This window comes from Xiphophorus couchianus, chromosome 14 (assembly GCF_001444195.1).
Source record: "Xiphophorus couchianus chromosome 14, X_couchianus-1.0, whole genome shotgun sequence".
Lineage (NCBI taxonomy): Eukaryota > Metazoa > Chordata > Actinopteri > Cyprinodontiformes > Poeciliidae > Xiphophorus > Xiphophorus couchianus.
This window is the reverse complement of record NC_040241.1, coordinates 9,276,064-9,304,058: the sequence shown is the minus strand read 5'-3', so window position 1 is coordinate 9,304,058 and position 27,995 is coordinate 9,276,064. Positions and strand designations below refer to the sequence as shown.

General features: G+C 39.4%; 1 protein-coding gene across 3 annotated transcripts; it reads left to right on the top strand.

Moving 5' to 3' along the window:
• The first annotated feature begins 85 nt into the window (after positions 1–85).
• On the top strand, positions 86–27,735 carry shtn2 (shootin 2). 3 transcript variants are annotated; one of them, XM_028039149.1, is made up of 18 exons: positions 10,137–10,297; positions 11,744–11,793; positions 12,166–12,226; positions 14,662–14,756; positions 14,854–15,076; positions 15,606–15,703; positions 16,006–16,087; positions 17,988–18,082; positions 20,781–20,933; positions 21,014–21,367; positions 21,536–21,569; positions 22,795–22,927; positions 24,284–24,339; positions 24,513–24,610; positions 24,705–24,725; positions 24,823–24,876; positions 24,973–25,123; positions 27,458–27,648. In XM_028039149.1, exons 1-18 carry the CDS (start codon positions 10,264–10,266, stop codon positions 27,646–27,648), a joined length of 1,983 nt encoding a protein of 660 aa, XP_027894950.1. In that variant the 5' UTR covers positions 10,137–10,263. The 3 variants fall into 3 exon arrangements, with proteins under 3 accessions (XP_027894949.1, XP_027894950.1, XP_027894947.1); XM_028039148.1 differs by lacking the exon at positions 10,137–10,297 and adding an exon at positions 86–184 and having other exon boundaries at positions 21,014–21,569; XM_028039146.1 differs by having other exon boundaries at positions 10,138–10,297; positions 21,014–21,569; positions 27,458–27,735.
• The last annotated feature ends 260 nt before the right edge of the window (positions 27,736–27,995 follow it).

Genomic DNA, 27,995 nt, shown 5'->3' with positions numbered 1-27,995 from the left:
TTTGAGAGGGTGAGAGGGAGGTGGAAACGGGGGGAGGAAGAGTTTTAAGAGGGAAGTTTGAGGGGAGAACTGAGTGTTTAAAAAAAAATGTTAGAGAAAGGGGAAGGAGAAGAAGAAGAAGAGGGGAAACATTGCAAACATGGATACTGAGTGGAAAAAGAACATTTCTAAAAGAAAATTCAAGGTAAGGAATAAAAAAACCAATAGCATGATGTAGATGAAAATGTGTTTGTGTAATCGTAAAAGAGGGAGGAGAGATAGAGGGATGAAGAGATGGAAGGAAACAGAGATATGGGTGTGGTCTTAGAGATACTTTGGTTCTGGTTCTGGACCGTCCCGTCCTTTAATCTCCTGTCAGCAGCTCTACTGGAACCATCGCTGCCATGTCGAAAAAAACCCCTGAGGCTTCTGCACACACAATCTGACGCCAACGTTTAATTAAACAAACATTCTCGTTGAAACATACAGTTTAAAAATAAAACAAAGATATTTCAGATTACTGAAGTCTGACGTTTGTTCAATACAATATTAATTAATGTGTCAATGAAGAGTTGACATCAAACTTTTTCTGTCTCACCACAGATGTGAATATACTATAAATTTACTGGTTGTAGTTCATAAGTTTTATTTTAATTTATGCCGTAAACTCCCAACTACAAAAAAATAAAACAATTTTCTTCAAATGAAAAATTCTATATAACAAATGATGAAAATTTGTCACTTTTTAATTTCAAATACTTAAAAAAATGCCTTTACCGTCAGATAATTAAATGCTGTAAAGTATCTTTGCGTTGCTCTACATTCTCTCGTTTACTTTTATAGATGTCGTTATTAAATAAAGTTTAATGTAATACTAACTGTAAAACAAAATGTGTTACTTCTTTGAACATTAAGAAACTCAATTTGTATAAAATTTTTAGGAACATTTCTGTTTAGGAGAAACTATTTATTTCCATTACATTTACGGCTTCCAGTTAATATTTGGAACACAACATACAATCTAAAGAAAAAGAGTTTAAAGTTGGTTTTCAGTCATTTTTAGCAGCTTGTGCAGTTTTCATTTCATTTGAATATATGGATGTGGCGTAAAAACCAAAACATTAGAAAAAGAAAGAAGTTGAGCAAGCAACATAGATTTGTTTTGTATTTCTTATGTAAACAAATCTAATAATTTTTAGATGTTTTGATATATTTTTAATGCACATAAATAAAGTGCTAATAAAGTGGATAAATATTTAAATTCTTGTCACTTATAAAAAGAAACAAAAACACTTTCACTCATCGGTCTATTTATTTAGAGTTGCTCATCTTTACTGAAGTTGCAGATTCAAAAGTTTTTCTACCTGTTTAATAAACCCTGCAATCAAGTAATTAGAAATTTGTAAATTAAGAAAAAAAAAAGATTTCATAATTTATAGTTAGAATATAGTCTCTCTAGCGTTTTAGCAAAAAACAAACAAAAAAAATAACCAAAAAAAATCATCTTGATTCAGGGCAAAATAGGAATATATCAACTCCTTTTCCGGGTGTTTTTTTTAATGTTTTAGACAATGCAAATATCATCTCCTTTATATTAGATTATTCTGTCTCTATTTTCAGACCTGATTTTGTACTTATTCCAGTCCATTTTGTGCTACTCGGCAATCAATCCAACACATTTTCTCCGTTTGAAAAGAAACAACAGCAAACGAAGAACACGATCCGGCGTTAAAGACGCAGAAATGATTTGGATGCCAGATGCTGCGCCAGCTCTCAGCGTTTGTTCACTGTTTGAGCTGCAGACGGTGTATCACCATCAGACACCGGGCTTCCTCCTCTGCAACAACCCAGAGATGGTGCCACTTTGTGCCGGGTCCAGCAGACGGTTCCACCCCCCCCTATCTGAACTCATCTCTGTGAGGCGGTGATGGTTTTATAAAAACCCAGTGAGGGACGGCTCTGACGGCACGTCTGGGCTGCTGACAGGCGCCATTGTTTCCGGAGTCACGCGTGACGTGGAGCTGTGAAGATACATGCAGAGGTGTGGAAATAATATGGAGTATTACAAACGAAATGCGGCGCGGAAGGAGTGAAGAGGATGCTGGAAGGCAGCACCTTCCTCTTTGTTTTGCAGGAAGAAAATGTGAATTTATGAAGCGATTCGGCTCTGCAGCTCAGAGGAACCTGTTGAAGAAAGAACAGAGCAACAAGTGGCAGACGGCAGAGCCAGAGCGCCACCTAGAGGGCAGGAAGGGAACAGACACACACAGAGAGAAACCTTCAGAAAGACGGTTCGGTTGTGACCATTAAAGCCAAATACTATTAAACATACAGCATGCACATATTATTTTATGATTTAATAGAATAGCATTTATTACAAGGCTTCCAAGAAAAATTAAGTGAAAAAAAAAAAAGTTCTGGATATGCAAGAAATAAAACATCTTCAATATTTTTCCTAATATTTAGACTACCTCTTATTGGGTGGTTTATGTTCCAAATTTGTTTTCACGTTTTGCCTGATTTGATTTCTTGAATTGATTTTTATTTTACACAAATTAACTAAAAAGATAATAATAAGTAAAAGGGGAAAAAAGAGAAAGTATTGCGATATTCACGTATTTGGTTTGTTCTTCAGTGATAAAGCAAGCAAACAAAAAAAATAACATTTTAAAAGCATTAAAAAAATTACACACGAAAATGATCCAAAATTTAAAAACTACCTGCAACATCAGCCATTTATTTTGTATTCTTTTACAGTGACGTTCATAAACATGGCAGAAACAGAGCAACAATAACAAAAGGTTTGAGGAAATCATTTATTCATTCATAGCAAGCCCCTGGAAAATCTATTAGATTCTAAATTATGTTCTTTCCACCAATATTTCTGATAGAATTATGAGAAAACACAGTCGGGTTATCCTGCTGCTGCATAAGTCAGAGATCTTCCAGGAGCCATTGTAATTTGGATACATTTGTGGTAAAAATCTGCATCCAAGATACGGTGAGGAAGAAGCTACCTCTCTGTTTAAGGCAGACGTACTATTTCACCATTGATTATTGATTAGATACGGAATACCCAGCCAGACGAGAGTCTTTCAGCGTGAACGATGCCGGTTTGCACGTTTCGTCCTTGAGAAGCCCGAAATCCCGCTTGTTTTGGACGTTCTCCTCTGGGCTTTACCAATCAGAGAGCTGTGTGCTGCTATGCTGAGACCAATCCCAGAGGGGGAATATCGTCACTTACTCTCTCCAATGGACTCGGACATCATCCCCTGGTCTAAACCAGATGCATGCGGAGACAAATCCGCTGCCCCACCTCCAACCCCCCACGGGAGGAGTGAATAATCAGGCTGCTATTCTCAGTAACAACAGCCTGGACTCGCTCATTTACACCTGCAGTCTCGGATGTTTGCGTGTGGATGATGGAATAACTGCCATTGGAAGCTGTGACTTCATGATATGATGTCAAATGGGAACCGTATTCAAAATCCCATTAGGAGGATGCATAAATACATAGAGACTGGCTCTAAAAAACACAACAACTAAATTATTACTACAAAAAAATAGGAGATGGTTCCTGTTTGGACCAAACAAAATAGCTTTTGTGAAAGGAGGGATGTGTGAGGGAGTAGATATAGGTTTGGTGGAGGCTGTAGCAGCAGCAGCAGAGGTTGGCTTGTTTGTTTGTGTTTCCAGCGTACAGTGGAGTCACCAGGAGGCCAGCAGTATCTGCGAGGCTCTTCTGTCACAACACATCCCGTCTCCCTCCTCGAGCACTCTCCATCTTTCCCGCTCCCCCTGTTAAATTCAAACATCCTCCTCTGTGAATTTCCAGAAATCAAACCTGTCACCACCGAGCTAGGATGAAAAAAGCAAAAGAAACCAACAAAGAAAAACCTCTCCCTCCCCTCCTCTTGTGATTTGTCTCTTAAAATCTTTCATTCCCCTTCCTGTTGCGCAGCGCCGCCGAAGGCTCCGTCTTCCGCAGAAAGAAAGAAAGAGAGAGAGAAAGAAAGTAAAAAAAAAAAAAAAGGTCACGGCCCCCACTGGCCTCTCGTTGACCCCGGCCCCGACCTGAGCGCGGAGAGCCCGCTCCGTCAGCTGCAACTGTGGTGCTGCTAAAAGCCGGCATAATCCAATCACACAGTTATTAGAGCTGAGTAGGTCGCGGCCCTGAAACAGGTGAGTGTGACTTTTTTTTTATTTTATTTTTTTTACCCCTTCTGCCTCCTAATCTCGCTGCCTGACTCAGATTTGGCTAATTTCACACGCTGGATGCAAAACCCCAGACCGTAATCACGTCCTTCAGCCCTCCCCTCTGCTCTCCCTCAAAAATCATATCAGTGGTGATGAAATCCAACGATCTGTCACCTCGGCCCATTGTGCTGCGAGTATTAAACGAACTGATGCCGCGGCCGCGTCACTTTCCCTCAGCTTCATTAGGCAGCAGTTTGCTTTTTTTAAGCAGTCAGCTGAGTTCATGCAGATGACGACGGGCGTAAAGGGTTGCCAGGGTTTAGTTTTTTAACTTGAGAGGCACGATTGGTATCTCCTAATACCAATCATGATATTAGGAAGTGAGGAAACAGGGAGGTAGGAAAAGCTATAAACAATTAAGATGCTTTAGTAAGATTATGTCCTTTAATTGACTCCCTTATTTTTGTTGCTTGGCGACCCTTGGAGCAACTAATAAAATATTAAGAGACCCGTTTTGAAACCTGGAGCTTGTTTATGCTTTTCTGGGGTTTTGATTTGATTTAATTATTTTTTTTTTTTTACATAACTTTGGCTGTGGGAACACAGATGCAATAAAATCTCATCTTTTATTATTAGTTGTTTCCTTCATTTCTTTAAATAAATTAATCTGTGCTTCTCTGGCAGTGTGTTTTGTCTCCCATTCAAAATTCAAGATAACATGTTGAAATTAGATTTTTTGATTCCCCAGTATTAACATTTTTTCAACATTTCGTGTTTTATTCTTCACACATATACGTGAAAATTGTATTTTATGTGCTGCAAGCCAACTTATTGCATACCTCAAATTAAAAGAAATATATTAAAAAATACAGTAAAATAAAAACAAATATTAAATAAAACAAATTATATATTTTTTACAAACTCAGATAATGAGTTTATGGTCACCAAAAATTAAATTGGTAAATATTAAACATTATTATATTCTTTTAAAAAAAGAGAGAGATTTTTAATCAATAATACTGAGATTTAAAGGGTTGAATATTTTCAGAAAAATCATTTATATTTGCCAGATGATGAGGACTGTAATTAATGATAGCATTCTTTAATTTAAAATTGAAAAACATGTTGAGACATTTCTATAGCATTTTTTGTGTGTGTGTCCAATGGACCCTGATGGAGCACTTTATTGTCAAATAACTTTCCACGAAATATAAAAATTGATCAAAATCAATCAATGTGGCAGTCAGTCGTTGATTCAGGCAATAGATAAAAACCTCCTCTCTGTAATTTACAAGTTAAGCAAACGGGACAAATAAAAATGTTTGTTTTCTGAAGAAAAAAGACAAGAGAGAGGAACTTTATACACTTAAATCAGAAATTAAGGGATTAAAATGTCAGAAAATGCAATGTTTTTAAATTGCAAACCATAAGTTAAAGTCATATTTCTACGGCAAAGTTAGAAAAACCTTTTAAAAAATGTTTAAGGCTTAAGTTTTATAGTATAGCTTCTCTGAAAAGTGGAAAGTTAACCTCATTAAGGAAGTTATTCTGTCCTAATACTAACCCCAAGATATATTTATGATTGACTCAGCTTGTTTAAAGGCAGTGATGAGAGGTAACAATCAGTAAAACGCCGAGGGCAGCCCAGGATTTAACAGAACTCATTCTGTAAATGTTCCTCCTACAAATCACAAAAGATGCAACCTGCACATCAAAACGCAGGATGGATCCTTTTTTTCTTCTTCTATTTTTTTCTGGGGTCAGATTATTTCATTTTGTGTAAACATCACATGGCGTCAAATAAAAGTTGAGCGCACATACACTATTTATGTCCCTCAATAGGAAACGGCAGAGCGAACGTCAGGGCCACAGTTCAGAGGCAGATTAGTGGGTTGCATGTGTTTCGTGTCCTCAGATGACCGCGAACTTGAACTTTTAACACCGGCTTTTCAGCTTTTTTCTTTCTTTTATGAAGCGCAGCGATGTCAGATTAAAAAAAATGTAGCCGGGCTGAAATGTATCTATGGTGATGTCCAAATCTGAAATGAAATAAAATGCCTGTTGTGACTGATGTCAAACACGGACAGGTCAGGTCGCCGCTCTTCGGCGGGACAGCCGGTTCATTTTTTGAACTGCGTTGTTTCATCGGCTCGTCTGCGTTGTTGGTGTGCCATCGTCTTATAGTCCGAGGACAACACTCGCTCAGCCCCTCTCTGCCCTCGCCTGCCAGCCTGTACTGAGCTCGGTCGTCAATGTGCAGCAGCACATGCAGGCTGCTGCTCACAGCTGAAAACACATTAGCTACTTCACGCTGCGTGACTTCATGGAGTCTCGGATCGTCCGAGGAAAGAACTGAAGACGGGGCTGATCTCAGCACAAACGTGTGAAGAAATCCTCAACTTGCAAAATGCCTTGAAAAAGTATTCACATCCTTAGGAGTTTTAAGGACGCTGTCACTTTACAACAACCTTCGATTGGGTTGTTTATTGGGGATAAATGTGACGTGGGAAGAAAATGAAACTGTTTTTAAAATCTGAATAGTGTGCTCTTTATTTGCATTCTTAAACCTGGATTGTGGGTCATTGCTCAACCCAATATACTTTGGACTTCATCCCACTGTATACCCAGATGTTGGTCGGATTTGTCCAACTAGCATGTCTAAAGATCTGTTCCCTCTAACTGCTGCTCTGGATTTAGATTTATTACATCTGACCAGTTTTTCTGTCAGCAAATAATTTTTCATGAAGCCAATAAAAAGTTACATTTTGGTCTCAGCTGACCAGAACTACTTCTTCTATGTGTTTCTGCGTCCTCCTTACGACCTGTGGCAAACTGCACACACTTGATTTTCTTATTTCAGGTCAGAATATGGTTTCCCGTTGAGCTACTGCTTGTCCAAATTGCCACGGGACTCCTGGTTGGTTCTCTGGTTACTGCACCCATGTGCGTTTGTTGTTACGCCCCATTGGCTTTTGATCTATAACCTTAACTTTACTTTAAACTTCTCCACAACCTTCCCTCTGCTGTGCCCCTTAACCTCCATGATGTTGTTTGTTCCCCAATGTTCACTTGAGGCCTTCACAGAACTGCTGCATTCATTCTCAAACTATGCACAGGTTTAGGGCATAGTTTAATGCCCTAAACCTGTGCATTAACCCTCTTTTGACCAATCAGGTAAATTCACAAGATAATTGGTTGAAATTAATTTTATTAAGGGTTTTTCACACTTTTTTTTATTGCATTGCATTTTTAATTGTTAAAAAGTTTGATCACATTATATTATCCACATTTAAGTGCTACTTTGTGTTCATGTCTCCCAAGGAACAATAAAGTACAATGAAATTTGTGGCTGTAACCTGAATCTGAAAGATTTATTATAGGCGTGTTTACTTTTTCAAGGCTTTGTAGGTGAACATAAGATGATCACAAAAGAAGGGTCTGTACTTCTAATATTTAATTAAACCGTTTTCTGTAAGAGATAATTATATAAATTTTAGACATTTCATACATTTTTATTGTTTCATGTGCTTTGGACCTTGGAGCCAAGTTTTCAACATCTCTGATATTTTTGTCCAAAATGTGATTGAGGTCTTTAAGAAAAATGTCTTTTCGTCTGCAATTTATCTCAAATGTGAATATTATTTTCTATCTTATCTTGACTATCCATAGAAGTGTAATTTAATTTTGAAAATCCATTAAAACACTTAAATTTGTAATTAAATCTCTTATTGGACGTTCCCGTTGTGCTAAATAAGTTCTGGTGTCAGTATAATTTGCAGACATTTTTTGAATTCTCACTAACTTGATTTTTTTTTTTTCTTTAAATGATCAGATCGTAATTACTGTAATAATTGTATCAGATTATTAAAAAGTTGATGGGACATTATGTTACTGGCTTAATGTCTTCATTAGTAATAACTTTATCATTTCACATTAAAAGAAAGCAGGCTTACGAGTGAAATAGATATGAATTAACCTAATTAGACAAAAAAAAGTGCAGAAGGCTGAATGGACGGAAACTTATGCTTTCATTGATCCATGTAATTCACAAAGAAACGTTTTCCATCGAACCAGAATGAATAAAAATGCACAGAAAAAACATTTAATAAAAAGAATCAACTTCCTAAATGATGTCCAGCTGTTCCAGACAGCCGCTGATGCTAATGCAACCCGTTATGGTGAAGCTTTCTGAAGATGCTAAAGGGTCGCAAGTGAAGGTCACGGTACTGGGCTGCAGGAGGCTCTGGTGCTCAGGTGGAACCCAAAACGGCCACATGCAGCACAGGAGGGAAGAAAAGAGCCATTAAATCACAAGGACGAAGCATCACGAACACGCTTTTCATCCCTCCACCGTGCAGGAAGTTTCCTTGAATCCCGTGGGTGGAAGAAAAGAAGAAAATTTCAATGAGGTCTTGTGATTATTTTAAATATTTCTAAAAATAAAGGGGCAGCGTGTCTGCAGGAATTTAAACGAGGACATTTTGTTTTTATTGAAGCTTTATCTGTGGTGAGTGAAGTAACATGTCAGTTCTTTCTTTGGCTGTTAAAAGACAGTAAAAACTTCACAATATAGAATATAAACATATAAAAATACTGTTGCATATGGTTCTCATATGTAACAAAACATATATCTGATTGTTTTTGACTTTCTCTGTAGGAAGCGTGTTAAATTACTTCTTTCATTGCAGTGCAAAGATTCTTTTCTGTGGTGTCACAGGTCGGTTGGGTCAAACATTAGTTAAAGTTTTGTAATTGTACACAAAAGTATCTGTTTTCTTCTCCTTCAACCTGCTATGATGACGTTAGCCAAGTAGTCTGCTTGTATTAATTTAGGACTAATGGCACAAGGTAAGCAGAATTAAAATGACAAAAATCAGTATTACTCACAAGAAGCTGAAAATTGGAGATGTTTTCAACTTCTTCGGTCTGAAAAAGCAACAACTGCTTATTAGAAACGTGCTAGCATCATGTCAACAGGTTAGCTTTAGAGGGAAAAAACATTAAAAAAGAGCTGATTAGATTTAAGATGTAAAACAGCTGTTTAAAGTTGGAAGAGAAACTATCTAATTTGCACTTATTACCTGGTTTTCTTGTGAAATACTCCAATATGAGGTTTTTCATTTAACTCTTAATCTATTTAGCCATTTTAAGATGCTGTTTGTTTTCATTTGTGCTGTCATGTTAGAGATTTGCTGCGTTCTCTTTATTTAAGTGTAAAACATTTTGTAAAAAGAGGAAGATATTCTACCAGTTGTTCCAATTACAGTAGTAAGAGGTGGACAATTAAATTCTCAATTTATTACAGTACACTTACAACAAAATCAAAATGTTATATGCTTTATGGTGTTTCAGAAAATTTTTTAAATTATTTAATATTCTAACCTCCATCCAGCACTTCAAATCCATCTGCAGAAATGAGTGAAAACACACCAAATGCAGCAAATTTACAGTACTTAACCCGGACTGTTGGCAACCTACTAGAAATCAACTCCTGGAAGGCAGGTGGATGAATAAAACAGGAGTGAGGGATCAGGAATTTGAAGCTCGTAAATTATTCACGGCGGAGAAATGTGTCATCAGCATCATCGTGCCACCAGCCCTCGGTCATCTGCCAACCTTTCACCCAGAAATATGGTTCCTACGGTGGGCTGCGGATGCTTCACAGGTCATGAACTCCAGCACAGATGCTACTAGAGAAGCGAAAGCAGCCCTTGCTTTGCTCCGGCTGCTTGAGTGACGTTGAGTCTGCTGCAGAGAGACAGAGTCTACTCTTAAGAAGCCACATACACAAAGCAGAGCTTTTTTCTTTTTACTGCATGGAACTTGCTGATCACTAAATACCTCTGATATAAGACAAAAACTGACTTTATTCTAATAAGAAAAACGTCTTGTGACTAACACTGCGTTTTTAAGTGAGGCGTAAGTTCCTCATTTTTGTATTTGGCAGTGGGGGCGAGGTTTAGGCAGACATACCATTTGTTAGTTTCAATATAAACTGGCTGCTTTTCAGAGAAATCACAGCGTATTCATTGTGCTGGATTGAGCAGCTTTTTAAAATATATATAACATCTGAAATCTTACAGAAAGATGTGGATACAAGATGAGGAGAGCACAGTTGCAGGTATGGATACATAAAATGAATAAAATCTTGCTAAATTAATTTCAGATTTTGATTTTTTTTTAATAGGTGGTGATTAACTTGGTTAAAATAAAGAATCATAAAAGGATTCTCCTAGTGAGCAGAAAATGTTTCACTTTTGGCAATTGGCCAGTAGACACATTATTTTATTCTCTGAAAAAACTTTATTTCTTTCAGATTTGCCTTTTTAAAGCTTCGCTTGATGCGTTTCTTGATTGAATTTTTGTGGCTAGTCTGACTTAAACTGGTCTAACAGGCATCAAAGCAGCCTTCAAGACTTTTAAACGGTAAAAGCAAATGTTGTTTGGAAGCACATTTTAAAACATGGTGTCTGTACAGCATTGTATAAAAAAGACATGAAACAAGTTGACCTTGTTTCACGTTATTAAACTTTTAAAAGGAATCAAGACTGCAAAAATGACGATGAGTCTGTCCTTCACACATAAGATTGTATTCATGAACTGTGGGATTTAACTTGGATTTTTTTTTTTTATCTATCAGGACAAATTGAGGCTTTTATTTGCAATAAAGCCTCAAACTTTATTGTATTATAATTCTATATGTCTGACTGATGGGATGTAGAAACAGGCGTTTTGGCTGATTTCTTTATGGTTTAACACAATGTCAGGGCGGACAGACACCAGCAATGACGTTAGAAAAGCAACTGTGGCTAACAATCAATCTGGGAATTGTTATAAGGCAAATTCAAAACTATATGAAGTCCATTATTTTACACTGGTAAGAGTTATTTAAGAATTAAGGATATTTGAGACCATATTCTAGAAGTTAACCTGTAAAAAAATCACCTCAAGAGCAGATCAATGCTCAAAGAAATGCTAAAAAAAGACACAAGAGCTCCATATTAAAATTCAGAAATGATTGGTAAGAAAATAATTGAAGTGCTTAGAAGGTTTTTCATGAGAAAGCAAATTTTCTCTAAGAAGAACAGGCAGTCAAAAAATACATCTGGTGGAACCGCAAGACGTCTGAACCGATGAGAAACGTTGAGACCAAAAGAGAGATTTTTAGGATGCAACTGTTTACCTTCTTGACACATTAATTAACAAAAGTACATAACTTGATTATCTAAAGTATCTCATCTAAGCGAACCAAGTAGCCAGCAGCGGTATTTAAAGTCTCATCACCAGATCAGTGAAAACAACGCGTCGGACTGTTGAGCAAGCTGCGGCGAGTGACTCACTTTCCTGTAACTCGAGTCCAGTGTGACAGAAACCGAAACATGTTTATGGGGTTCTTTCTGCAGTTTCACATCCTTTTATCTGTGCGAGCGAAACGCACGGAGGACTTCCTTTTCCAGTCACGCTGGGATGCGAGGATTTTCACTTGTCTGTTTTGTCTTTTCCAAATTAGTTTCCCAATCTGTCCGCTGTGTGTGAATGAAAAAAAATGATTTGTTTCTCCTTGCAGACTCTGATGAGGACAGCTGCTTATCTTCTGAAGATTGGGAAGATATTCAGGTACTGCTGTTACAGTGTGCATTAGAGACAATCAGCAGCACATGAGGAAAAAGATGAATCCTGCTCAGATGTGTTGACATCTGGTTTTTCTTTTCTTGCACTGCTTCTATTTGGATGTTTTCGTAGCAAATGTCCCAGTGTAATTTAAAACGACATCTGCAAGAAAGGTGAAAAATGAGCCAAAATTGCAGACTCAAAGCACAATGCAGAGTCCACGTTTGCAGTCTTGATTACATTAATAATGGCAAAATTTGTGCCTCAGGTGGAGGCTGACGACGGCTCAGAATGCGAATAAAAATGAGCGGCGTCGAATTTGATGCGAGCGGATTGATGTGTTTTCTTCTGCTCACTTGCGCTGATTTTGATTGTTAGTGCGAGATCCTGGAGAAGCAGCGAGACGAAGCCAATCAGAGGCTGATGGAGCTGGAGGAAGGTGAGAATTTGCAGCAGTTTGTGATCGTCGCAGGTTTGTTTCAGCGAAAACACAAACAGAGCGACGCAAAGCAGAAACACGATCATTGATACGTTTTTAACATTTCTGCTGAGCTTCGACTGAGTTCATGTGCAGAACCATTTTCTTCTTCTGGAAGGAGGGAATCAAAAACATGCAGCACCCTGCAAATGTCTTTACATCTATCAAACTTTTTGGTTTGAAACTCTCAAACTTTATTGTATTTTATGATAATACTCAGGGGTGGAAATTAAAATTTTCTCTACCAGCCACAGTGGCTAGTAAAGACATTTTTTACCAGCCACTCAGACATTTCACCAGCCACTGTTTTTTTTAATTTCGATTACAAACCCCACAAGTGCAAGCAAATTATAGAAAATGTATGATTTATTCTTAACTCTATGAAAACCAATTTTCTGACAATACGTTTACCATACAGATGTACATATACAGAATAATTTAACATGAAGCATGGACACCTTAACAGGGTTATAGTGCAATAAGTTAATTTGAAGTAATTACTAACGGAAAACTTTAACTATACAACCCTAACATTCTTGCAATCATCTGTTGAACATTTCCAAAGTTTGGCAACAACTCTCCCTGATAGTATTTATTAAAGTCTAGTCATTTAAAAACTATTTTTAAATTGTATCAATAGCTGTTTTCTAACTGTTTTGTTTTCCCTTACTACTTATTACGTTTTCTACTGAAATTAACAATTATTACTAAAATATCTCAGAAGTGTTCATTATTAATTCCACGGGCCATCATCATCATCATCATCATCATTCTTGTGTTACTCCAGAGTTTTTCTGACTACCTGGAGCTTAGTGTTAGCTTCCCCCTCATACACACCTGCCTGCATGAAACTTTTTCTTTATGAACATTTTCACTCTTTTTTACCGGGCAGCAGCAGCAAACCTGAACTCTTCCTCAGTCTGTCCCTGGTCACGTCTCTCTCATCATCATCATCCCCCTGACTCTCCTTGTCCGCTATTGAATCTCCTCCAACGGTCAAAGTTAGTGTGGTAATTAACATATCGGTTAGTTTGACACATTTTTCTGAATGGGCTTATGTGCTTTTTAGCTTTTCTCCTAGTTTTTCTAACCCGCCCGGTCTCGTATCCGCTCATTTTCTCGGACTCCGGTTAGCAGCAACCGTTAGCTGAAATGGCGCCATTTATAACCTTACAGCGGAGGGGAGGGCCAAGGAGGACTGAGGGATTTCATTGGATAAGCGCAATGTCCGTCAATAAAATCAACCAATGGGCTGTCGCGGTCTATAAAAATTAGATTTAATATAATTTTTTTGTTAAATTTTATCAGTGTAGGGCCGTCAGATATGGACATTATGTACATCAGTCTGGACTCCAGATGGCCAGTCCTCCCCTGGACAGAAGTTCAAGCTGAATGCAGCTTTACCCCCCTTTTTTTTCTGTTCAAATTGTTAACTTGCCACAGTGGCGGGTGCCTTGCTCCAATTTACACGCCACATCATACTTTTACCCGTATTTGACCAATGGCGGGTGCTAATTTCCACTCCTGAGACTGGCTAACATAGAAGTGTTCAATGGTGTCACTTCTATGAATGAATGGATCATTATTACAGATGTAATAATGTTTCAACGTGTTTCATAGTTCACAAAGAAAGAAACTGAGACGTGCGTTTCTATTGAGACCTCTTGAGTCAATACTTTGTAGAAACTTCTCTGGTGAAGGGATTTTTCTCCTTTCTACTTTTCCGCTTGGACACAAAAAAGATTTATTTCAACCATTTATTAAGTTTTGCCTCCAATTTTCTAGTAGATTTGGGGAAGTACAACATTCATGTGCTTTAATCTAAACTATTCCATTATAAAAACCATTTCATCATTTAAGGGTATTAAAATAAAGAGGGCTAAATAAGGAAATTGAACACCAAATATTGTTCCACTTTCATCTATTTATCTCTTTTTTTCCTGTAAAGTATTTTAAATTCTCCTGTGCATGAAGGGGAGCATGCAAACAAACAAACAAACTTGAAAATTCTTACCCAGTCCCCAAAGGATGATGTCCTGCATGACTTACATATTTTTCCTGATTCAACACATCAGCACGAGATGAATGGATCATTAACAGAACTAGCTGACATGCTTTGAATGTGCTGGAGCAGGAACACATTTAAGACATTGGTCCTTAAGGAATGGAGTTGGTCTATAACTCAACTTTACACAATGTAAAAACTTAAAAATAGTAAATCATAACAGTAAAAAAAATAGTAGGAACACTTCTAAGGCATTGTAGATTTTTTCAATGTCAGACAAAAATGTTTCATATGTCCAAATTTACAATAATAAAGATCATTTTGCTCCTTTGTGCTATAAATTGTGCCTGAAAAGAAAAAAAAAAGAAAAATCTCTCCTTTCTGTGATCAGCTTCCAATCAGCTGCTGAAGGAGATGAATATGTTGGAGATCCAGTTCCAGGTGGAACGCTCCTGCAGGGAGAGCGCGGAGGCTCTGGCTCTCAAAGTAACTCTTCATGTCAAGAAATTAATTTAAGCTAACAAATAAAGTAATGGCGCTGCGTCGTTCTTCACATCTAACCGTCGTCTCCTCTGTTGCGCAGGTCAGCAAAGAAAACACAGCCCTGAAAAGAAAGAGCCAGATGCTGCTGCCAATGATCTCCAACCTCCCAGAAGACCTGGTGACTGTGACCCTTGACCCAGAGGCTGACCTGGCGGTTGATGTCGATGCGGTTGATTGCGATGTGGTTGATGGCCTTGTGGTTAATTTTAGGGAAAATAACAGTGAAGAGAACTTGCTGCTTGAAAGTCAAGCCAAGATCACAGGTTAGTTGCTCAGAACTTAATTTCGCTAAAAACATTTTTTCCTGTTTCTCTTAAAAAAAAACTTTAGATCTTACCTGCATATCATCCGACAACCGAGTTAGCCAAGGAGAAAAGTTCTGGGCAACCTTATTGTTATCTACAAATTAAAGCAATTTGCAGCATCAATATTCAACAAAACTGAAACTATTTCTGCTTTTGCCTCACTTGTGAATATAAATGCAGAGGTTTTGCTCACGAAAGGTCATTAAAAAACTCTAAGAAAGGTAAATGATTAAGGAGAACCAACAGTATTGGTTTTGGGGGACCCTGTAACCGAGAACCGCTTTAGTCGTGCTCAAGTTGTTCTTGTGCCTTAGGAAGCTGTCAATGTCAGCGCCTCCTATTGGCACAGAATACGTATTGCATCATCTTTGACTGTATTTCCAAAGAGCGTGAAGATGAAGATATAAAAAAAATACCATTTAAAAACAGTTAAACTTGGGTTTAAAGCCTAATGGTGAGTGTGGGTCTGTCTGTGTGTTTGTGCTAGCGATGCAGGCGTCATTGGACGGGCTGCTGGCTGAGAAGCTACAGCTGGAGCATCAGGTGGAGGAACTGACCAGAGAGCAGGACCAGCTCAGAGAGCAGGTATTAAATACCTCTGTGTGTGTGTGTGTGTGTGTGTGTGTGTTTGTTTTTTGGGATCTGTAGTCCGATAGGATGGCTACTGTTTTGGACTCTGGGCATGTGGAGACTGCGATTGCACACCTGCAGGTAGATTCTGGATTTTCAATTTCAGGATCAGAGGAAGTGACATAGTTGCATGTTTAAAGAATAAGGCAGGTGGTTGTAAAGGTAATGCTTAGGAAAAAAAACATAAAAATGTTTCTCTGAGATGAAAGAGTTGGAGTGGAGGTCAGTGAGAGAATCTCACCTCGATGTTTTTTCAGCTTGTTGCAGAGGCGGAGGAGAAGGAAGCCATTCTGAGGAAAATGAGCAAGCAGACCAAGACCATGACCAAAATCAAAAGAGGTAAAGTCTCCTTAAAATCTTAATTTCTGTTATTACCAAGCATGTTGTTACTGGAATATTTTAATTACTTAATTGTAAGCGTTCTCACCAGTCATTAACAAAACACAGAGTTCTGACATAGAGTTGTCTTAGAAAGTAATCTGTTTTATGAAAGGAAGGTTAGAGTCTTAAACCTCACACTCTGTCCCTACTAAATACAATTATTTAAAGCCTCATCTCAAACCTTGAAACTTATATGCTATAAATGTTATGTGTGCTCATTTTGTTGCTATATACCAACGGACAATTATCTTTAGAGCAACTAAAACAGGGGAGCAACATCAGGAAGATGTCTGTCACTTGCTATTATGTGTAGCTTAGAGAAAATGGGGCTTGGTTGTTTTTGCAATTAGTTTTTGAACAAGTCTCGTTAAAGACAGTCTCTAAATCTCACTCAATATTGTGGCGGCAGCTCAAAATGTGAAATTGTTGAGAATTTACGTTCTTTTATGACCCTTCAAATGAGCTCGAGGTAATTCTGGATGTAAAGGTTCATCACTGCTCCATGCTTTCTCCATTGATAACGACTCTCACTGTAACTCACTGGAGTCCTAAAGCTATAAAACCCCTTTCCAGACTGATGGGTGTCACGATGTGCTGCTTTTTAAAAATCCTTCTAGCCTCGTTCAAGTCGCCACGTTGGTTCTATTGAAGTAACTCCACAGGTCTGATAGCCACCAGGCCACAACAATTGGTTTGTCACAGTTATTCCACAGTTTTACAAGCGTTTATATTTCCACACCTGTCAGGCTGGTTGGGATAGCTTTTTCCTTCTTGTCTTTTCATCTTTGTCTCAGATTAAAATTTGCTAGCTGGTTTGAAACACTGGCAAAAAAAAAAAGTGACAAAAGAAGAAATCCGTAAGAGGCAAACATCTTTTTCACAGCACTGCATATGTATTTTCTTTTTGCACTTTTGAATATTGGGAAAAGTTTATTTACAAGGAAGAGACTTTTTATGTCTAAATAATGCCATTTGAATGACATTAAGTCTGTTTTCCTGGTTGTGGGAATCGATTCACTTAAAGATTTGAACATTTGGATAGCGGCTGCAATAATAGCGGCTTCTGTTTATCACCTGGTGGTCAAGATCATTTCAGTCAAGAGTTACAAACTTTGTAAAATATCTGCCCACTTTCACCTCTGTGGTCAGGAACCAACTATAACAAGATGGATTTACTAACTTGAGTTTGAAGGATAGTTTCTCATCATTAGCACACAGGTGCGTAAAGAAACTGCAGCATCATTTTAATGTCTCTATAAGTCGAGTCGAGTTTATTTGTTTGGCACATTTTCATCCACGATTCAGTTCAAAGTGCTTTACATCATAAAAACATCATGCGGTCACCAATTATGAAACAAGCAACAATCGTAACATTTTGTCAAATATCATCATGAAAGTCATCAAGCAAATACACGTCGAATATGTTCATCAATGTTCCACTTGCTAACCAAAAGCAGCTCTAAACAGTCGGATTGTAAGTTGTTTCATAGATCATCCCGGGCCGTATTGCACTCAGTCGTCAAAGTCGTTGACGGCTGACGGACTTGGAAGTGTAAAATGATTTCGTCCTGGTGCCCTGGTCTCACCACATGACTGCATACTTGCAAACACAAGCAAGCGCAGAATCTGAGGTGCCGAAAGAACCAAGGCAGAAAATGAGAAGTGAACCGGGCAGCATAAGGTCATGAGAACGGATATGAATAGTCAACATGCTACTTTTATATTGATATTTGAAAATAAAATTCAGCTGGTTTTCCTCGGAATAACTAATATGTTAATTCCCCCAGGGGAATGCGTTACCATAATGAATCTGTATCTCTCTGTTTTTCCTCTTTTGTTTTTCCCTGTGTTTGCCCAGTCTCCCAGCTTGTCACCGAGGAGTTCACGGAAATGTCTCAGCAGCTGGAGCTGGAGCAGGGCCTGCGGCAACACGCCGAAGTCTTCGCCCATCAGGTGTGTGCGTCGGGGTGTGTGTGTGTGTTTTCATCTTCCCTCAGAAATATTTTTATCACACATTTGCACCTGCGGACGTTGAGGGTGACAGGTCGTGCCACAGGAAGGTAGAAGGGGTGTTGGCGCTGACCCCTTCGGGTGGCCGTGGTGAGAGAAAGGACAGGGACACACACACACAAACACACGCGCGCGGTCTTGGTGTCGGGGTACAACAGAGGTGGCAGGTCAACTGAAAGGGGGTCGCTCCGTTTTCACACCGCCCGACAGATTTGGGCCCTCTCAACGAGGCTTGGCATTCACTCACACACTAGCAAAAACACACACAGACAGAAAAAACGTCAATTCATTTGAGATCCCCACACCCAAACACACACACGCACGCTCACCCACCCCAACACACACCAAGCCACAGTTTTTCTTGTCCCAGCTGCTCCTTAAATAAAGGCTGTTTTTTTTTTCTTTCAAAACATCTCTCCCCCTTCTGCGTCGCCCCTCCTCTCCCCATAATTAGCGGTCATCATTGTTGCTGCGGGAGAATAGCGGCCTTCAAGCAAAACCTGCCTTCGCCTGACACCTTTATGTTTTGCCGAGCATATAGCAATTGTCGCCTTTGTGCGCCGCGTCCTCCATTTACCGGACAGGCGCACAATGGGCCGCCTTGCAGGGGTCCTTACCTGTGAAAGGGACCCCCAACTCCTCACACAATTCCACCCCTTTACTCTCAGTTCAGGGTAAAAGAAACCCACCCACCCCCCGGCGTCCGGCCCCCCGTGCGCTGAATGCCTCTTGTATGCGCTGCTATTTGTCTGTTTTCATGTGTTTTGAAAACAACAACCATTCACACCTCTTCCCCGCCATGCGTGGTGGTATAATGATGTGGATCCTCAAACAGGAAACAATTTAGAGCTTTTTTTTGTGTGTGTGTGTGTGTGTGTGTGTGGGGGGGGGGGGGGGGGGGGGCGCGGATGTGTCTTTTGTCTCTTTGCGCTCCTGTGTGTGTGTGTGTGTGTGTGTGTGTGTGAACTAACTGTGCTAATTGCTGTGTGAAAACGGCTCTCCTCTCTGAAGGGGAACCAAAGATCAGAGTGGTGTAGTTTGCAGCGTAAAGACTCGTGGTGCATGTCGCCGATGGAGACCAAACCGAATCTGAAGCCGCCGTGTGTTCTCAGGCTAAAAACGCAGAAATGAAAACTCATTTTCTGCTCGCACTTCCTGCTTTTCAGTCATGTACTTAATCGTAAAAATGCCCACTTAACTGATTTGAGGGACGGCAAGTGGATGTCCTCAGGATTCTCATCATAAATCAGCTACAGTATGTGGCTTTAAACAAACTTTAACCCGTCACACACTGCAGTTTATTAAATTTTAGGAAGAGTTCCCCGTACTAAGAAGGAAAAATAGAAGAAAGATAACAACAGAGAATTTAAAAGAATGTTCTCAAAAGTGAATACTTTTGAATACTTTTATGTCCTCACAGTACATAAGGACCCAGTGACTGTTTAATGTGAAAGGATGCTTATGGATGTTTGTTTGAATGTTTTATTTTCTGATTTTAAACTGGACAGAAACTCAAAAAAAATGCATTTTTAAAACTCCTCTTGAGGTTTAAGAATGTTATAAACTAGCCAACAGCATTTTGAAATTTAGCTTAAAGGCAAAAATAGTTGTTTTTAAACTCCGCTGGAGGTCAAAACCTTTTGTGGCGCCAGCTGGAAGTTTGAAATTCAGGTGAATGTAGAGAACGAACTTTACAAATTTATCTGAAAGAGGAAAATTGTGCTTATAAACTCAGCTGAAAGCTCTAAACAGCATTTCTAAATTCAACTTGAGAAAACCCCAGGGAGCATCGACATGTTCTCAGGCAAGTTTTAATGCCACTAACACTCGGTCAGTTTGGGCATGCATCACTAAAGTACTTAAGATCACCAAAGTATTAGAAAATAAATGCATAGCTCACTTTCAGAAAACACATTTCAAAAATTCCTGCTTAAAAAAATTACCCTGAAAATCTTTACGGACTTAAAAACCTGGAAGTGGCCGATGTCAGAGGGCATGGAGCGTTCCTGGACGGCATCACACCTGCAAGCATTTTATAAATTTGTGACTTTTGTTAGATTTTTGTTCTGTTTTTGCTTGCAGGTTTTTGCTTTTAAACCAGTTCGACGACAACGTTGCAGAAACATGAGCTGCAACATTCGAGCTCTTGACAGAATTTGGGTATAAGAACAAAGGTTTATTTGGAACTTGATTCTCTAGTTAATAGCTACAACTGGTGCATTCATCTGTCACAATGAAAAGATGGGGTAAAAAAAAAGAGAAGAAAAAAGAAACACAATTTCACAGTGAATTGAGGCAAAGCCAGAATTGTTTCTTCATAATGGAAGAGTAATGACGCTTTGTCTCACAGAAAAACCATCCTGTTTACACAGTTCCTGCTCTACAGTGAAGCCGATGAGTAATGACGGCTCCCGAGTCATTGTTCAGTCAAACACATGGTTTGAAAACATTTTCCCCCCGCATTGTGACAGCCTCCTGGGGAGAGACGTTTTGTACAACTAGCAATTCAGCTCCCTTCATTTTCCTCTAATGGCGGTTCATTGTAGTCGATGTATTTCTTTTCTATTTCCTTCAAAGCAGATGATTACAAGGATTTGTTGAAAATGTTAGAGGTGAAGCCAGATTTGGTTTGTCTCATCAGATGTTGGCGGAGCAGAAGGCGGCCGAGAGACCGAGCACGATGGAGGCGTGCGCCTCCGAGGCCGACGTGCGGCTTCGGCTGCAGCGGGCGCTGACGCAAATATGCGGCATCAACACGGCCCTGTGCAACATTCAGCGCTACTACCAGGACCAGGTCCGCGCCGCAGCGGCAGAAACGTGGATTCATGACTTACGAAGCGATGTTTCATCAGTCTCTCTTGTGTTTGTGGTCAGATCAAACCGAGTACAGGTGCTGAGGAGGAGCTGCAGGACCTGAGAGAACAGCTGAGGAAGAGTGAAGAGGGGAGGAAGACGTTGGAGGGTCAACTGTCTCAGGTCAACGCACCAGTCACAGAGCTGAGGGAACAGCTGAGGAAGAGTGAGGATGAGAGGAAGATCTTGGAGGGTCAACTGTCTCAGGTCAACGCACCAGTCACAGAGCTGAGGGAGCAGCTGAGGAAGAGTGAAGAGGAGAGGAAGATGTTAGAGGGTCAACTGTCTCAGGTCAACGCACCAGTCACAGAGCTGAGGGAGCAGCTGAGGAAGAGTGAAGAGGAGAGGAAGATGTTGGAGGGTCAACTGTCTCAGGTCAACGCACCAGTCACAGAGCTGAGGGAGCAGCTGAGGAAGAGTGAGGATGAGAGGAAGATCTTGGAGGGTCAACTGTCTCAGGTCAACGCACCAGTCACAGAGCTGAGGGAGCAGCTGAGGAAGAGTGAAGAGGGGAGGAAGATGTTGGAGGGTCAACTATCTCAGGCCGAAGCCTCAGTGACAGAGCTGAGGGAGGAAGGTAACAGCTTGTAACATCATTAGCAACAACAGCGAACACTATCCACAGACAACTGGAGATGCACCAATCTGAATCTTGGGGTTTTGTAAAGGTTTGGCCTGGTGAAACACAATTTAGCTGATTCTGGATTCTGTTTAATTCCCCGAGCCCCGCTGAGCCAGTCGGTGGTGTTACTGCCTTTTGTTTCATTGACATTGGAAGATATGAATATTTCTTCCACATCAATGGATCACCACATATGCCAGCCTGACAAATGTAGAAAAATGCCACCACATGAGCACTGCACTCACTCACTCACTCACACACACACACAAACTTATGTTGTAGCTGATTTAGAGAGAACCGACGCCACTGCAGCACAGATTACGCACCAATGACAACGTGACTTAATCTAATGCAGCTTTATGCAAATGCTATAGTCATGATGGCATGGTGAATGCTTGAACTGACAGCATCACACAGCATCGAAATGCCATTCCCAGACTTTTTATCCCTCAGTATTTCACAGAACAGCAGCACACTCAGTTAGCACACTGAAGATTTAAGGGATTTCCACAGCACTGATCCTGATTTACACACACCGTTCAGAAAACGACATGGATTCTTCAAAGACAGCAGAGGTCGTCACATTTAGACCCACGTGTTTATCAATTCGCCAGGACTCAAGGCACAGCAGGATAGAGAGTAGCAGCAACATTAAAAATGTTTTTGCAGCCCTTTTTGTTTGGTTTTTGTGCTAATATGCTTTTTTCCAGTCATCACTTTCAAGATTTGAGTTATTTAGCAGTAACTAAGAATCGATTTCCTGCCACGTCGTACCTGGACTATATTTTTATGCAGATATAAATATGAACTAAGGTCATATAAAACTTGGACAAGCTGTACGTAGTTCATTTTTCTGGTAGCACTTTAGTTGAAGGGTGTGCATAAGACTGGCATAATACTGTCATAAACATGATAAGACACCTGTTATGAACATGAATGAGTCCTCATGAATGCTTATGACTGTTGTCATGAAGTGTCATTCGATAAATAACGACACTTTTAGTGCAAATTTGACACTTTTAATGCACTTTTAATGGAAGTTCTAGTACAACTTTGCATAAAGGTGCCATTATTTACCAAATGACACTTCATGACAACAGCCATAAACATTCATGAAGACTCCTTCCTGTTCATGACAGTATTATGCCACTTCAGATAAAGTGTTTGTCTTTCTTTATAGTGAAACATTTACAGGAAAGGATGAACACAGAGGAGAAAAATGAAGATCTGGAGGAAGTAACTGCTCCTCCTCTTCCTCCTCCTCCTCCTCCTCCTCCTCCACCTCCTCTTCCTTCGCCCACTCCTGTTATCAAGTATGTCAATTGAAATTCAGACTGCTCTCTTCCGTTGGACGGCATGAAGGTTGAACTACTGTTTTAGTTTTTTCTTTTTAAAACCAACAAACAGTCCTAAGCATAAATATCACTATATATGCAGAGCACTCCAAATACTTGAATACAGATGTTTCGATCACTTTGGCCACAGCAGGTGTAAAGAATCCACTCTGCAAACAGAACCAGCATTATAGCTTGTCATCTGTGTATTAACGGCAGTCATGAAATTTCTTCCTGACTAAATATTTCGTGGTCAACGATCAGTGGCATCATTACAAACTGGAATGGCAACATTAGCATATATAGTATAGACCATGTAAAATGACAGATTCTCTGGAAATTATTATTACTTTTTAATGAGTCAATAGCTGTAGACCTTCAAACATCATCACTGCAAAAACACAAAACCTTACTGTTTATTACTATTACTTACTATTTTTGGTGTAGTTTCTAAATATCTTAGTGAACTTGAAATACGATACAAATATTACAAGTAACTTTTCAGAATAATATAGGAACTTGTTTTAAGTCATTAATTCTTCAATATTGATAGAAAAAAGTATTAGTTCCATTGGCAGATTATTGTACTTATAACAAGACATTTTCCCCGTGTTAAAAGTGAAATGATCTGCCAATCATACTAGTACTTTTTCATCAATATTAAGGAATTACTGACTTAAAACAAGCTCCTGTACCTTGCTTATAAGTTAGTTTTGTCTTATTTCAAGTGAACTAAGATATTTAAACCAGAAACTACACCAAAAATACTTGGTGAGACTTTGTGTTTTTGCATGTAAAGGTTGCATGCAACCCTTACATGCAACCTTCATGTAAGGGTTGCAGTGGTTGAACATCTACATCCAGGCCAAGTTGAATGCAAAGCATCAGACGCAGTGCCCTTCTTGGAGAACGGTCAGAAAAATTCCCATAAACACAATCTATCAAGCAACACTGAAGATGTTACAGATTCAAAAGGTCGGCTGACATCATTTTAAAACCGTTTGAATGAGGAATAAACTCTTCCTCTGGACCAATGATCTTCAAATCCAGGCATCTACAGGTCAAGTGTCCTGCAGCTTTCAGATGTGTCTCTGAATCAAACAGCTGAATCACGTCCTCATTATCCAGTCAGGGTCTCCAGACTCCTGCTAATTATTTAACTTGTTTGACTCAGGTATGCAGTGAAACATCTAAAGCCAGCAGGACATTGACCCTCTAGGACTGATGTACAAAAGGCAAAAGATGAATACTTTTACCACACTGTGTATTTATGCGTTGTTTTTAGTAAGGGGACCATTAGAGTTAAAACTAAACTGTCTTTCTACCCGCATGCAGCTTGCAGGATTTCCTCAGGAGCAGGAAGCATCGAGTCAACGGAGGCGATAACAACAGTGAGTTTTCTTTTTGCTTTTTCTGCTCCCCGATAAAAGCTGAACTCGGTTCATTGTTTTGGAGCTCATAAAGTAATCCGTGTTACTTTGTTTGAAAACTGAGTTTTTTTTAAAGCAGTTATTCTGCTGCCTCCTTCCCATGATGCAATGCGTGTGACTTGACTTTCTTTAAGAGCCAGCGCCATTGAAGGACATTAAGGCAAAGGCAGTGGATGAAATGATGGAGAGAATAAAGAGAGGCATTGTACTGAGGCCCATACAAAACATCCAGGTAAATAATGCACACTGATAGTGTTATGAATAAAGCTAATCTAAAGATAAAACTGATAAACTGTCTTGAGTATCTGCATCTTCTCTGCTTGCAGGAAGAAGACAGCTCATGGAGGGTCAGCTATAGATTCGTTTTTTCTCTTTCACTTTATAAGAAGAATTATATAATTTTTAATAAAACATTTATTTTTCAAATACCGTATTCTCCTACAGGACCAGAGGAGTGACAACAGAAAGTCAGCTGTCCTGGAATTAAAGGGAATGCTGGTAATAAACTATGAGCTTTCATAACTTCGCTGAGACTAACAGCTGCTGACTTTTATTTTTTATTTCCTTGTGTTGTTTTGCTGCCCGCTGTAATAGGACAACATTAAACGGCAGCACCTCCGCAGGGTGCCCTCCAGGAGGGGGATCGGCAGGAACGTCGGGGAGGCAGAGCTGCAGCAGGTCCTCCAGAGGAGAAGAAGAGCGATGGGAGAAAATCAGGACCGACAGTCCTCAGCTCCAACCTGTGGTACAGACACTTTTACTGTCCTCTGTGCTCAGAGTGACGCCAGGCAGAAGATTTCACGTTAAATTTTTCACATTTTGCAGTAACACCACCTTCTCCTGTTGTACAGTGGATCCCTCCCTATTCTTGGCTCAGTTAGTTTTCAGTTAGCTCAGTCAATCACCTATTGGCAGATTTCTGTTTTGTTTTGTGCAGCGTAACTCCTAATGATTTGCAGAATAGAATAGAATAGAATAGAAGTACTTTATTCATCCCAGCAGGGAAATTACTTTGCAGTTACAGCATAGAGACAAGACACAATAACAACTACCACTGAGTAGTAGTTGTGTATAAATTGTAAAAATATGAAATGCTGTTAATATACAAAGCAACTTAAGAGCAGTCCTTGCAAAGATTTTTTTTAAAAATGCAGATATGTACATGTAAATATATGTACAGCAAGTGTGCCATAGTAAAATTCACCTTGCTGATTTTTTTTTGCAGAGTATATCTAAAATATTTGAATGAAAATGCAGCTTGGGAAGTTAAAACATTTATCTGCAGTGTTACTTAACACACTATACGCTGGCTTTCACTATTTTTGCTCTCTTCTTAGTTACAGCTGCTTCTCTGCCAGCAGATAAAACCCTGTCAGTCGTCTCACCTCCTTGTCAGATTATTCTGTTAGTTTGTGTGACCACCAGTTTCTATCTTCTACTGTTTCTGTGCTGCATGTTTTTTTTCCCCTCTGAGCTTCACTGTCTGTTAGTTTCTGTAAGATATTTTTCTGAATAAACCCGTGGCTACCTCTGTCTTGCTTAACACGTGGGTCCAACTCCACCACCACAACTTTTGATTGTCGGATGTTATTTGGAGAAGATTAATAAACATCCAGCATCGTGAAGGCAAAGTAACATCAGACAGTTAAAGGGAGAAAGTTGTAGAGAAGTTTAAACCATGATCAGGTTGAAAAAAGCTGCAGACTCATTCGATATATTAGAAAATTATTAAAAAGTTAATTTATTTGAGTTCCTAAGTGGAACACACTGTGTTCATTAATTACATGCAGTTTGATGTTTTCGAGCTTTTACTTCTGTTAATTATGAAGATTTTTTTCTTACCAGCTGATGAAAAAACACAACATTTACCATTGAGATAATTACAAACCCATAAAAAAAAAAAGAAATATTTTAACACGGAAATGTGGTCTTAACGTGAAGCGTATTTACTATCTGCTTCACGATTATTGCCAAAAAGTACTTTTGAATTCACAACAAGCCCCATCAAATTCTAATTTATTGACTGTACATAAGACAGAACTCTGTTCAATTATGTTGAACCTCAAATGGAAAGAAGATGAGCGCAGAGAGGAGGGGTCGCTGCAAAGTCAGGGATTCGTTATCGGCTAGATATTGTCAGGAAACATTTCACCCTTTAGAATAATAAACTGAATTTACCTGCATTGTTTCATAACTAAGATTATTAGAATATATTTACTTGACTTTGAAAGTGTAAGTATGAGTGAACTGACAGCATATTTGTGAAAAAACGCCCTGAGACGACATCAGTACTGAATCCGTGCTGCTAACTGTAAACCTACAAGGAGAGATGTTCGGCGATCTGCCACCAGGAAAACTATGAGTTGTTCACGCAACAAGTCTGGCTTTTATGAAACGGTGGCAAAAAGGAAGTTGGTTTGCAAACATGTAAAAGCTGTAATATTTTGGTCTACATGCAAAATGATATTTGGGGTGGAAAACCAACACACACACTAATACACCATTCTACTGCGAAACATGGGGGCGGTAGCATAATGCTGCGGGATTACGTTTCTTCACTGGTGGAATAAAAGCTGGTCGAAGTTGATGGAAGGACATGTGGAGTTAAAGACCAGGAGATAATAGTCAAATACCAATAAATAACAAAATCAGTTTCTTGAATCTGTAACATCTATGAAATATAGTTTTAGAAAGCACCGGTTATGGAGAGCAGCCACATTTTTCAGAACTGCTTTTGCAAAAAAAAAAAACTCTGAAAAGCATTTGTCTCTTTCCCTTCTCAGTCTTGTGTTACTTTGTGTTGTTTTGTCTCATAAAATCACAAAAGGACTCTTTGAAAGTTGTGTTTGTTTGCATTACTGCATTGTAAAAACGATTTTATCCACGCAAAAGTGAAAGAATTTGATCTTTAAAATAAGATATTGCTGCACGGTGTCCGACTGTAGGAGGACGGAGACTGAGAGCTCCATGTACATCCGAAACAAACCTCTTTGTCTGGACGGATGTGTTCCAGTGCGTCCTGTAGTTCTCATTCTTTGGCTTCGTGCCTAACCTGAATATGTGCTGATCTCTCGGTCAGATCTCCAGCCGGGGCAGCAGCGTGTCCCAGCAGCAGGTGACTGTCCCTGGGCCGGTGAGAGCGGCAGTGCACCTGTGCTCCGGAGGCTGAAGCAAAACAGGGAGAAGAGAGATTCCCGCATCAGAGCGTCAGCGTTCATCCTCAGCCACGGAGGCGTACAGCAGCCTCTCCAGCAAAATGTGTCATCATAAGGCCTTACGTAAAGACGCACTCCAGTAGCTATAGCGATTACTACCTGATTTTTGGTTAATGTTCAAATAAAACACATATTAAATGAACTATTCTGTTCTTTTTGTCATTTTTACTCTATGGAAATCAAAGGATATCACTATAGAGTGATGTTTGACCTTAGCTGGAAAAAAGCCGGTCGTTGTTGTGACATGTACCTGAGCTTTTTCAGCTCTACTTAATGTCCAGCAGCCTTATTTCCCCCCCATGTTTCACCAGATGTAGGTTAAAGGACTCTTTTTTTTCTCAACAGAAACTAGATAAAAGATGACCAGAGCCATTAAAACCCCTCTATGAATACCCTCGCCCA